Genomic DNA, 13,830 nt, shown 5'->3' with positions numbered 1-13,830 from the left:
GTGTCCTGAGGATGAAGCATGCCTTCTATAGCAACTACGAAAAGCATGGACAATGGTAAAGGGTTCCTCTCTTTTCGAGTTAATAAAAAAAGAGTATTTTTTCTGCAATGAATTCATCCATGGACAAGAATAACTGAAAACTGCATTACCCTCATGCTCAAATCACTGATATCACTGGTATTCTCGTAATAGTGACAGATGTAGTTTGGAGGTTCACATACGAAGGGTTCACATACAGTATATATATGAGAAAGACTGAGCAGGTATACCATTCTCTAAAAAAAAAATGTCAATTATTCTGTTAGATGGAGTTCCTAGCTACCTGTAACTTCTGAGCTCGTTCAGTTCTTTCTCTAAGATACCTCAAAAAGTTTTTGGTAGGCTTCAGTTTTTTTTTTTTTGAGTTATGAACTACTGGCAAAAAGGGTTGGAAGGTTTCGAAGACTTTCAGTTTCATGCCGTTACAAAGGCGGCTATACCTACGACAACAGTAACTGTTAAAAAGTCGAAGCATAAAACCCTTGGCGTTCAGGCCATACACTTATATACATATTTTAATGATTAAACCTCCTGGAAAGATGACTTACTGTTTCAGTACACCAAACTGATCAGACGGATAAAATCATGAGCCCTCTGAGTGACCCGAGTCTCGTTTGTGTAAATAATATTAGCAATTATAGATTCATTCCTGTGTTCACCTGTTTAGTTGTTAGTATTTGCATATTTAAGATACACATATATCTAGATATCATCAGGCAATAGTGATGGTAAAAATATTCTTGACAGGAGTTTCATTAGTCTAAGAAAGAGATGACTGTCAAATGGACTGCCTATCTAGAGTAGATTATCAAAATATCAATTAACTGTGGAAAAGGTAAGCTTAGTACTTTCCAGACCTCGGAAGAAGATGCACTAATTCCTGTTCTTGGAGCTATAAAGAGAAATGTTCACTGAAATGCATTTACTGAACTGCAAGCAAAAGAAGTGGAAACATGTAAAATGAATTAAGTCTTGAATTTTGAATTCCATTTAAGGATGAACATGTATGAAGTTGGAGAACCCGCATAAAAAAAAACCGACTGGCATATACAAAGAAACACACATTCATTATTCATTTTAAAGATAGATGTGTCAGTATGAAGCATTTTGAAGTAATTCTTGAAAACTTCAGACTTCGGTCAAATCGGCAAGAGGTTTAGACAGAAGTAAAGGTCGGAAACTACTTTGGAAATCCCCTTTTTTCATACCATTTGCCTCATCCAGAGACGTCTTTACACTGAGGTGTTGGTCGTAATGAACTCTATCAACATTACGTTTCTAGGTTCTGGAAAAGTTTGCAAAGGAAAAGAAGAGTCGAATGCAAGAGAAAAACGTCATTGGACGACGTTGCAAAAGCGAGGCCCCGAACACGTAGCAAATCCGATGGGATGGAAGAGAATTCTGAAAAGATCAGTTGTTGAAATAAGGGGGACTGGCGGAAGAACAACGGGCTGGGGGGAGCTAAATAAGAAAAAGAAGAAGCCTAGTATGTCAGCAAACAAGTAAAAGTGGAGCTGCCATAGAGCCAACAACAGAAAAGATGAAATTCATTCGATCCTAGGATCCAATGTATAGTATCAAAGAAAATGGAGATATTAAGAGAAAACCTGGTTAGCCTGGAAAAACAAAAGCGATAACATGAAATGAAACAAAGTTCCTGCGAAAGGCTAAGAAGTTATGGATAAGACTGAAATTGCGAATGGAACCGACGGAGGAGCAACGCTAATGATCGTGAAATGGTGACATTTCAAAGGCTGCTGACAGAGGACCATCAGTTTTAGAGTTAAAGACAATTCACAGCAAAAATCTAAATGAAAAAAAAAGACATGCCAATGAGCAAATTCGCTTAAAAGATAAGAACGGAGGTGACTCCTCATCATCAACGATGTCATCGCCTGGGAAGAAACAACAATTATCATGGGAAAAATACATATATAGTACTATAAAGTTGAACAAAGGAAGACATGTTTACTCCATAAGAATGAAATTTTTTTTTTTTCAGCGGACATTTCAAGTAAAACTAAAGTCGAGGCAGAAGGTAGATTTATACAAAGTCACATCAGATGGTTCATCTGCTTACCTGAGCCTGTTTTCAAGTTCGTTAATACGATCAGCATACTGTCTGTTTTCCCTTGTTAGAGCTCCTAAGGTGTATTCGCCCCTTCTCTGATTGGCCCTCAGAGTCACACAAGAGTTCTCTTCTTCCTGGTGGATTTAAAAGGAGAAAGTTGTTGGTTTTACTTTTCACAGGATATGCTGAATTATAGATGAGAGAGAGAGAGAGAGAGAGAGAGAGAGAGAGAGAGAGAGAGAGAGAGAGAGAGAGAGAGAGAGAGAACTGAAAGTGTTATGATTAGTCAGCCTGCATTGCAAATGATCCCTGCGAACCAGTTTTTTATTGCTGCTGATTCGAAATAGTTCCATAAATTAAGCTAGCACTCAAATTATGAGATTACACCAGCACATAATACTCAGGGTTGAACAAATATTTTCGTCTTTAAAAGCAGTTCTTGAACACTCCAACTTTTACCAAGCGCAGACGCATTCAAGAGAATTAGATTTGTCAAAGAGTTAGTTTCCTCTTCCGGGGTAGGAGGGTAAGCAAGCCCATCCTTCCCGCCAAATTCCGGAGAAAACAGCAAGGTTTAGGGAGGCGATAAAGACTTCGCCATGAAATAATAATAATAATAATAATAATAATAATAATAATAATAATAATAATAATAATAATAACCCGCACTGAAGATTCTATAAATCCCAGTGGTTGAACCCGAAATCGTTTGCAAAAGAAATATAGTTAAAAAGAATGGAATGAATTAAGAAATAAAGATAAAGACTGCATTAACCTGCAACTTTTGCCTGAGCGTGGCGATTGTAGCCGCTTGTCGGGCGTGCTCCTGGCGGTGGGCGTCGAGCTGTCGCGTCAGCTCAGCCACCCGCGAATCCTTCGCGGCCACGGCAGCCAGGGCTTCCCGGATCTGTTGCTCCGTCCTCTCCACCTTCACCGTCATGGCGGCCAGGTCGCTTCTAAGGGCTTCCTCGACGTCCGCGCCCCCAGCTTTTGCCTGGGGAAGCAGAAGAGGAGGAGTAAGAGAGGAGTTACCTTGTCCGTGAGGAGCAAAATATCAATAGGGGCAAAAACAACATCACTATAGTGACTATATATCTTGAGGCAACAGAAGCATCTTAGCAATAATGGTAGTAACGGAAAAACTATCAAAGCTAAAAGTTATGACGTCAATGGTCAAATGACATCTACAGAAGTGGTCTAACAGGAACAGAGCAAGTCAACAATAAATTACAAAACTTGCTCACCTACTTAACCCTAATCATAAGCATTACAAAATAAATTGTAATTAATATATACATATATATATATATATATATATATATATATATATATATATATATATATATATATATATATATATATTTATATATATATGTATATTATCTAAGATTCTAAAATTTCACAATCTGTAATCTAAAAATTAAACATTTTGGATGAGATGAAAAATGAGCAGTTAATGCTCCGCCAAGCAAAGGTCATTAATGGTCATCAAAACACCAAAGGCTCCTTTCTGACATACTACGGCTAATTCTACTGATGATGCTTATTAGTGTTATTGTTAATGACAGTTACATTAACGTCTTGAATTGTAACAAAAACAGCAACTGGATTCTTAAATTGACAGAACCTCTAATGACGAAAGCAGTAACAAGTTGTGCAACCAGGGAATTTTTATTATAGAGAACCGCACTTCTGTTAATAGTCGTTTTGTTGCCTCTATAACAAAAAAAGTATAATAGACTTTTGATAGTTAAAAAACAGCAACAGATCCATGCTAACGTGGGTTTACAAACTAGTAACCATCAGTGTCTTTAATACAGTATTGTCACAGGGATAACAGATGCTGTAAAATAGGTTTTTCTCTTTAAAAAGCTACAGTACTACTGATAGCACCCGTTGTTCCAGAAGGAGTTTGATAAAGCACTGTTTTCATACTAATAACAATGGAATTGTTTTAATGTCTTGTGACAGAAGCCATAGCGGAATCTGCACCAGCGGAGTTTTTACAGAAGTACTGGTTACATGGGAAGGAACAAAGCTAATAACTTACTTAACTGCAGGGAAGACAAAAAGAAATAGAGTAGAATAGAATATAGAATTTAGGCCAACGACCTATGAAAGTCATTCAGCGCTGAAAGGGAAGTTGAGAGAAAAGGAGGTCTTGAAGGTGTAACAGGAGGACAACCTCGCAGTTGCACTGTGAAACAATTATTAGGAGAGGGTGGATGGCAAGATGGAAGAAAGAGAATACGATTGGAGGTACAGTAAAATGAATGAAAGAGGTTGTAGCTATGGGCCGAAGGGACGCTGCAAAGAGCCTTAAGTAATGTCTACAGTGCACCGCGTGAGGTGCAATGACGGCACTACCCTCCTGCGGGGAAGAAAGACAAAAAGGCTGCACTGGAAAAGGACGAGCTTTCTAAGGAAAGGGGAGCGATGCTAAATTTAAAGGTTTGCTGTCAGTATTTTGCTGAATTTAAATTTTGCATGAATGGACCGGTAAGTTCACCACATCGCACTGATGTTTACTGCTGATCATCTTGAGATACTGTCCTGCGCTGTTTAGATACAAAACCTACGGTTAACATGGAATCCACATTTTGGTCAATGGTGTAAACTTTCGAGCCATTTGTTAACAGACTCAAACAACTGGAAGTAAGTCAACCTCTAAGGCAGGAGGTTTTTAGTATGAGAATAATCTCTTATTTATAAACATGTAATCCACTCGAACTTCGTAAATAAGGAAAGAACATGTTTGTCCTTTCAACAGGTAATATTCTAATAACATATGTTTTCGCTAAAGTGAAGATTTCAAAAGCTTCAAATAAAATTGTTTCCTATCTCTGTGCTTTATTTAGTTGCAAATTGAAAAATCCCGAATGAAGAGTCTCAGTTCAGATTAAGTTCTCTATAACAACTGTATTTCTAAAATTCTTTTGTTCTAATTGGAGAAAATCCAAGAAATGAGAACACTCATATACTATAGGTGAAACAATTTTCATTGTTATTCCTGAACAAATATTCAAGTGGTACTTGTAGGAAAGTCTTCAAAATCAACATTTCGGGTCGCCAACCTCTATCAGTCAATCCACATTTACTGTGAAAAGAATTCTTATCAAGGAATGACAAACGAAAAACAAAGGAATGCAAGCCAGTAAATTAAGCAATTTAAATAAGCTCACCGTCACTGTGTGTTTGTTTCCATGGTAATGACTCTACTATTTTGATAAAAAGCTAGGAGATTAAAAAAAAAAGACTAAAAAATGTTTCATCCTGCTTCCCCCATCGAAATGTGTGCGAAGGCATGTATGCATTTTTGTGCGGAAAGGGCAAAGAAGCTCAACAAATGCAGCAAAATACAAGACGTTTTGAAGTCCACTTGCCGTCATCGCCATCAGATCATTAACTAACTGTAGGCATGAATTGGGTAAAGCATTGTGTGATTTGGTTGCCAGTGAAAGTGGGATGTGCTGCTCTGAAGAATTCCCGCCTACTTCAAAGCTTCGTCTCATGCCCTCAAGGGTCCTTGTCTCTTTTTCTGTCCCCGTTTCACTAACTTTGTTCAGTCCATGGTTTGGGTGGAGCTTGATGAGCTCTTCGATGATGTGGTCCTTCCGTCGCAACTCGCCCTCGAATGCCGCCATGGTTTCCTGTGGAATGAACCTGGTATTAAATGCAACTACAAGACCTCATGATAAAATCAAGGATGGCAGATCTATATTTAAGCTAACATTGGCATCCCTCTTGTTCATACAACTTTCACGAACACATGCTGATTCTTCATTATTTTTTCGTTATGATTTTGTTGTCTGACTAAAAACAAACACCAAAAATAATCCTCATTCAATTTTTTTCTTAACTTTGGTACGATCCCTATTTCTTTACAAGATAAATCTCCCACTCTTAGATCCTTATTTTCCTGATAATTCTGTCTTGCATTAGACGACTGCGGTTCTCCTCACTCTTTGACGTTTTATGATGAACAGATTTCGTGCGCACTCACCACACCCAGTTTTGTTTAAGGAGTTTCTTGATGACGATTAAATCGGCTGTATCCCGGCAAGGGATATTGCTCTCTGACAATCTCGTAAATTCAAGAAGTACTTTTCGTAGCATTAATATGGTCTGTAAGCAGTTATTTGACAGTACATTTAAATCTAAAAAATAAACAATCCTTACAAGGCAATCTCAACCTCAAATACGTTTGTATTCTAATGACGCATTTTTTACACGTTTAGATATTTCTGGATAACAGCGCGGAGTCGAAAGTCAGTTTTGAAATGATGAAAGTATTCTCGTATAATAAAGAACACTTGTACTAAGGCAATGTTTTAGGAGATTGTATGAAACATGAGCCGCTACTGAGTATGACTCATTTGTAATTTTTATTGACATTTTTCCTGAGAAATGGAGCCTTACCTCCGGCTGCAGAGGTCCAGCTGCGCACCAGTCCTGCACAGGTGAAAGTGGCGGGTACAGTCTAGATCCGGCAGCTTCCGAAGATGATATGGGAAGGCCCCCTACGCCATTTCCGGAGGTATGTCCACCTGTTCCTGAGAGGTAAAATGTGCCTTAGGGCATTAATTAGGAATAAACTAGTCATCTGTTTGATGATGAACCAAAGAATATAACTTGTCTGACATGTACAGTCGGAATGCCACTTCCATTTTGTTCTCTAATTGAAGTTATTTGGAAGATTCTGATTATTCTGTCCTCAGCTCCACCTGATACCCCGGATCCCCTCACCTCTCCTCTCCCCTCCACTCCTCCCCTCATTGTCTTTAATAATCGCCAGCAAAGTTATCTTCCCAAAAAGGAACACGTTCACTAATACCATAGTTTCTCTAGCAAGGTCACATCGCATGTCACAGTGTCAGTGCGGGTTCTAGTAATTCTGAATTTGTGATTTTTTATAAGTGTACATTTATGCACCACCCTTACACGTGTTATGGATATGGCCAGGGTAAGTACAGAAGCCAGCCTGTCCTTTCTTTATTGATTCTGAGCGGTAAAGAGAACTGGATTTTGGATATAATAAAAAAAAAGAAATACAACCTTGATAATCTAAAGTCCACAGAAAAACTGCGGTACATAGTTTGCAATCTAACGGCAATAGCAAAGCATCAGTAATACTTGATGAAAATCAGCGTCATGAAAATGCTGTGCACACAGAAAACATTTCCTTGGAAAAAAATGGAACTGGAAGTGCCAATAAGGTTGACTAGTGTGAGGATCAGTTTAATAAGTGTGTGTGAAATTCAGTCATTTTAAAAACTGTGTGAAGATCAGTTTTTGCCCCACCCTAGCTGAAATGCTGCCTAAGACCACTCACACATACGTTCAAGTTTACTGTACAAGAATGGGATAATGTAGTCAGGCAAGAGAGTACAGACAAAGGAAAAGCAAAACATTTTAGGACCACTGAAATAATAACTTCAAAGAAGAAGTGTCTCAACTCACCAACCATTCGCTGAAGGACAGTCTCAGCCGAGGTTTGAGTGGAGGAAGTACTGGTGGATGACGAGGACGTCGTGAACTGGAGGGCGACCCCGGCAACAGCAGTGAAGGTCGAGCTTTCCCTATTAGTTTCTTCCGTTGAGCTCTCCTGTCGGAACACCGACATGGCACCAAGGCTCTTCAGGGACCCCAGTCTGGATTGAGGTAGAGCCTCTTGACGATGAAGGAGTCTCCGGTTGGAAGGCTCCCCTTCCTCAGACGCTGACTCGACACCTTCCGCTTCGCCCCCAAGTTCTCTCTTTTCTCCTTCCCAAGTTCCTCCTCCTCCTCCTCCTCCTCCTCCTCCTTCAACACCCCCACCACTTCTTGCCCCTTCTGCACTTATGGTTAAAACTTTGAAAAGAGTGGCGTTTGCCCTGTTTTCTCTTCTGGTGTTTCTCTTGATTTAGTGCTTTACTCTTAACTTCTCACTTTCTTTAACACTGAATTATACTTTGAAGCCTTGCTTTAAACCAGTAATTTTACCTTTTGGCTGTAACTCAACTTGTTATGATCAAGATCTATTTTCTCTTATCAGTATTTCATATGAAATTGATCTTTCCGGTGTTTGTCATTAATGCAGACAAGTTTCATGAAACGCCACGATTTGAAAAAGAGACTCAGCGAATAAAAAGTATATTTCTTCTTTCTGGGAGTCGTCTTCTAGAGCTTGCCAGGCTTACAACCTCGACTTGAGTTAAAATTTCAATTCAGGAAGTGGCAGTTTTTAATATCATGATTCTCTTATGCACATCTCAGAGACTCGAAGATTCTCTCCATTCTGTTTCCTGATATCTTCACGGCAATTTGTTGTAAGCAATTTGCATTTAGTCTTCCTGTAACCAAATACAACAAACTGAAGCTTAGTAAAATATTATTATTTAAAGATAAAATACATTCATTTTAAAATATGTTTCATAGGTTTGGGTACAGTTCAATAATGATTTCTAATTTATATTCTTAGGGAAATATTTGATCTAAACATAATGATGGTCAACACACAAAAAGAAAAATCTATTAGAAGTTACAAGGAGAGCTACATTTAACTTTGCTTAAACAAATTATGAATTTACCAAATTAGGTAAACTGGATTACTACCGAATTTATAAAAAGGTTCAAACCATTTGGCTGCAATCTATTTCACGTTTTGGTAAAGATTGTGGAGGAGAACAGAAAATAAAAGTAGATTATTGTCCCTCTAGATCAGTGTTTCTCAAACATTTTTAGTATGTGACCCCTTACAGCAGTACCAAACCTGTCATGACCCCCACATTTATAAGCCTTCTAAAAAGTTTAGCTCCGTTCCGGCAAGCTGAATGTAGTACATACAGTTGTTAGACCCTCCATGACCCCCAGAAAATGGCTCATGACCCCTTTGGGGGTCATGAACCCCCCAGTTTGGGAACCCCTGCTCTAGATCTTCATGTTCTTCGCATGATTATCGGAAGCAGTTTTTCGTAATATCAGTAAAAGCTAAGAAACACAAGTTGCAGAATTCCCAAAAACATAGAAGGAAAGCGAACGGTCTCTAGTAGCTACCACAAGACCCAGTTTGGCTGATCCTCTTTTTTCCGCCCTCCTTTGCAGTAACATTCGCTCTTCTCTCAGATGTGACTAGTTCTCTACTATCCCTGATGAGCTTAGCTGGCAAACATAGTTCAGAAAAGGACCGACAGGTCTGTGACGTTCTTCGCCATCGAACAGCACTTCCTTCTCTGCTGGACCTCCTTCTGATCGGCTCCTTCTCACTCGACTGGATCCTTTCGCCCTACGGAAAGGTATACAAGAGAGGAAGTCACGCTGCTGAATTCATTAACGCTGAGAAAATGCCTTCTTTCATTTTTCCTTTACTTCGGAGGTTCGTATAAAATTTTCAAGGAGCGCTGACGCGGCCCATGAAGGTGCATTTCAGTTCCGTTCCGCTGCAGTACACACCATTTTACGCTGAATGATTTTAAATTCAAGACCATTCTATACAGTATGTACAGGAAAAGGTCAAAGAAGCTACTCGAGTTAGTCCCGTGGGCTTGTAGTGATAACCTGTTGTTTTGTTTTATCACTAAATCCCTTGTCCTAAAGAATCGGTCATACTGTCAAGTCTTTTAGTGGTAAAAGTCAGAGAAAGGGTTTAAAGTGGCTAACTGGATTTCTCACAAAGCAAACTAAAATTCCAAACTGGAAATAAAACCGGAGCCAAGCACCAGTCACATATGGTGGCAAGGGAGCACTTGTTCAAAAACAAAAAAGAAGAAGAACCGTATTCCGAGTTACCTCAGTCCCCAGCTATTACAACGACTATAATGCTAAAGTATAATGACCTTTCTTTCGACCCTCCACATGTTATTCACCACTTTTGGCTAGCGATTGAAATAATAATGACCTGTCTTTTGACCCTCGACATTTATCGTTTCCCGCAGTGTAATAATTAACCTTGACAAGACAATGTGTGTGTATGGCGTTTCAACCGGAAGGGGTCCTGGTAAGTAAATTAATTGGCCATGCTTTCTCTGATGTTGCGTTTTCTTCTCTGGTCAGATATGTAATCCTTACAAGATTAAATTTAAATGAACTGGAAGAAAAACACAAAGTTGTGCGTTTAATTAGGTGAAGAGATGAACTGTAGGAGGAACATTCAAAAAAGTTGTATTTCCAAATCAAACATAATTCGCTTAAACCAAAAACTTAAATTTTCTTCAATCAAACTGAAATGGCTGGGAGAGGAGACCCACAAGATCGATTCACCTTCGCGAACCGCAAAGAACAAAAGGCAGTCGCGTCGTCAAGGAAGACTAGTTTAATCAAAGAAGCGTCCGGGAGGGAAAAGATAAAAGATACTCAGAGCCTGTGCCTCTTGTTAACTGTAAGGCTGCTGCAGCTAATGCTGTAGTTTCTTTATCGATTGAGAAGGAGAGAGAGAGAGAGAGAGAGAGAGAGAGAGAGAGAGAGAGACAGACAGACTGACAGACAGACAGAAAAAGCGAGAAATTCGGTTATTCATACTAGATTGTGTTTCGTCCGGCGTCATTTTCATTTGCCTTTGCTTACTGTTTTCCTGCTGTACATATATTTATATAATATTTATATATATATTATATATATATATATATATATTTATATATATATATATATATATATATATATATATATATATATATATATATATATATATATACTGTATATAATCACAACCAAAGGAAGAAGATAATACGGCCACATGCGTTCTTGCATACTCACACGTGCACACGCACAAGCACACACAAGCGCATACACACACACACACATATATATATGTATATATGCGCGTGTTTCTGTTTTATGTTGTCCCTCATGTAAATTAATGGTGTTTCCCATTCAGTTTTTGCCTTTCCATTCGCCTTCTCCTCATTATTTTTGTAATAACTGATTTCTCCAAAGCTTGAAACAGCGATAGAAGAAAAAGAACTTGTTTCTGGCTGTAATGAAGAACTAAATGCGTTCTCAGAAGTAGACTACTAAAAGACAGATCTCTCTGAAGGAGATCCGAGTCCCTTCCAGTTGAGGACTGCCCTCCAGTCGACGAATAAAAACGGATTTGAGGTTCCTGTCAGTGGTTTTATATTACTTTGATTAGAAGGAACAATTCAAGAAGAGCCTTGATGGCCAAGTCGGTTAGAGCCGCAGCTTCGGACTTCATGGAGGTCTGTGGCGCGGGTTCAAATCCACAGCCGACCGGTCAGAGAGGCGGACACTTTGCTATCTGTGTAGACAGCCCGGGATTATGTATGTAATCACCTGATAGGTTTGCTTAAAAGCAAATGGGTGTTACAGACTAATACACACACAAACAAAGCCACTCCAACATCTTCCAGAAACATAATAGACACCTCACACGTCTCGAACTGTCAACCCAGCTGCTCAACGTCTCGCTGCTGGGAGAAAGGGAGCTGGTGACTGGTACAATACATGTATACGCTACCGGGGTCTAAGCGATGTCAAGCAGGGCAGCCGATCGAGACTACAGTCTACCCCAAAGCCAAATCAAAGTCCTTCAAAGAAGGCATCGTGCATACCCCATACAAAAATGGGAAAAAAAGCACATTAAAAGAAGAAGAAGCGATAATTCAAGCGTTGTACCTCATCTTCTTAGTTAGGCTATAGGTTCTACATATTCGGTTATCCCAACTCGCTTGTTCTATGGATGGATGGATGACATTTAGGGACATGGCCCAAGACCTTTGCCTCTGACGGCCATTCAGGGCTATATGGTAAAATGGTGACATTGACGCGATATAAAACATGAATGCTTTATATAAATAAACCCTTCATTTCGCTCACATTTCACTCATTCTTCATACTTCTTTCATTATCCATCCGTGTACTTTTATGTTCAAGAAAATATTAGAAAATAAGTTAGGAAAACGAGAATATATAGGAAAACAAATAAGTTGAAAAGTAAATTAAGAATGAGAGTGAAGAAGAATTCTCTCTAAACATGGTCAGATTTTAAATTGATAAATATCACCATGTCTGCATCATCCCCGAAATTTCAGATTTGGATTTTCCACCAAGCTGCAATCTCCGTAGTTGGTCACTATACTTCTAGCAACGCACCGTACTATGTTCAACCGACAGCGACTTCCCACAGGAAGCACGCTCAGGGACGCGATTCTTTTGTCAGCTGGTAATACTGTCACGTGATATTTCGATCATTTAGTTCTTGATTATTCAGTCCTTGCATGTGTGGCGTTCTGGAGCTCATTCTGATTTGCTGATGAATAGAGTTAATCAATATATTTGAGAGTATTATTAGTTATTACTCGAGACAGCGTTTGTGTTAATATTGTGTACAATGGGTATTCAAAAGTATTACTCTATTATAATTAGTTTTAATGCTGTAAAATTAAGTGGTACGGAGTCGAAGTCGTCCGTATTAAGCTGTCAAGTAGTATGTCATGCCTGTGGATGATATGTTGTATAAGTTAAATATATCTTAGTTTAACCAGACCACTGAGCTGATTCACAGCTCTCCTAGGGCTGGCCCGAAGGATTAGACTTATTTTACGTGGCCAAGAACCAACTGGTTACTTAGCAACGGGACCTACAGCTTATTGTGGAATCCGAACCACATTATACCGAGGAATGAATTTCTATCACCAGAAATAAATTTCTCTGATTCTTCATTGGCCGGCCGGAGAATCGAACGCGGGTCTAGCAGAGTGCTAGCCGAGTACGATATCGACTCCTCCAATGAGGAACTGGCATGCTGTATAATGTTAACACTTGCCATATTCTCAGATTATTCTTTTCAAAATCACAAGTTTTTGTATCAAGAATTGATGGGAAGAATCTGCTCAAGCGCACGTGTTTGAACATTTCAGTAAAAAGACTTTGCACTTGAAAGGACGTGACTTCAAATGAAAACGTGCTAGCAGCTTATACCCCGTTCTCTTCTGTGTACGCATTCTTGCAGTCCCAGTACAGGCTAAAATTCCGCTCCTAGTTCCGTCCCGTAAAAGGACGTGATGATAATTTCTTGAGATTTCTTTATGACATTTGCGCCTTACTTCTTTGTTTCCAGAACATTAATCATCTTTGACACCATAGCTAGTTCCATTTTCTCAAAGTAAAACGTAAAGGAACTGATAGTTTCGCGCATTTTAGGCAAGCATGCATGCATCACCTGACATGAGTACTGTACGTATGCATGTGGCCAGTATAAAATTATATACAAATAAGTACAATATTATATATACATATATATATATATATATATATATATATATATATATATATATATATATATATATATATATATATATATTATTATTAGAAGATGAACCCTGTTCATATGGAACAAGCCCACAGGAGCCATTGACCAATTTGAAATTCAAGCTTGCAAAGACTATAGTGTTCACTTGAAAGAAGCAACAGAAGATAATAAAAATACATAAAGAAGAGATCAGTTATTATAGAAAAATTAACTAAAAAAATTAATAAATATTTAGAAATGTAAGTTATAAATTACAAGGAGAATTGCTTGAGTGAGGAATGCATTGCATCTTCGGCTGAATTTTTTGAGGCTCCAGTTCCACAAGATCTTCAGGGAAACTGCTCTGCTCCACAGTCCAGATTTGTGAGGGATAAAGACCTCTAGAACTGAGAATTTCGACAACGAGGCACATTTACTGCATGTTGGTGCCGCTTTTCAGCAAATCTGGCCGCTCTCGGCAGGAAAAGAGATCCAG

The 13,830-nt window shown here is 38.8% G+C and overlaps 1 protein-coding gene across 1 annotated transcript in view; it reads right to left on the bottom strand.

Moving 5' to 3' along the window:
- LOC136828835 (coiled-coil domain-containing protein 170) overlaps positions 1–7,921 on the bottom strand; it is a 108,591-nt gene extending 100,670 nt beyond the window's left edge. Inside the window, exons 1-6 of the mRNA XM_067087103.1 lie at positions 7,571–7,921; positions 6,530–6,663; positions 5,664–5,760; positions 2,886–3,097; positions 2,120–2,244; positions 1–5 (exon numbers count right to left, since the gene is read on the bottom strand). The exon at positions 1–5 is cut by the window's left edge and continues 158 nt beyond it. Coding sequence (XP_066943204.1) covers positions 1–5; positions 2,120–2,244; positions 2,886–3,097; positions 5,664–5,760; positions 6,530–6,663; positions 7,571–7,733 — 736 coding nt within the window. The 5' untranslated portion in view covers positions 7,734–7,921. The remainder of the gene's footprint in view (positions 6–2,119; positions 2,245–2,885; positions 3,098–5,663; positions 5,761–6,529; positions 6,664–7,570) is intronic.
- Between the last annotated feature and the right edge of the window lie 5,909 nt (positions 7,922–13,830).

Source organism: Macrobrachium rosenbergii, chromosome 3 (assembly GCF_040412425.1).
Source record: "Macrobrachium rosenbergii isolate ZJJX-2024 chromosome 3, ASM4041242v1, whole genome shotgun sequence".
Taxonomy (NCBI): Eukaryota; Metazoa; Arthropoda; class Malacostraca; order Decapoda; family Palaemonidae; genus Macrobrachium; species Macrobrachium rosenbergii.
The sequence above is the reverse complement of the archived record's forward strand: the minus strand, read 5'-3'. Positions and strand labels throughout refer to the sequence as shown.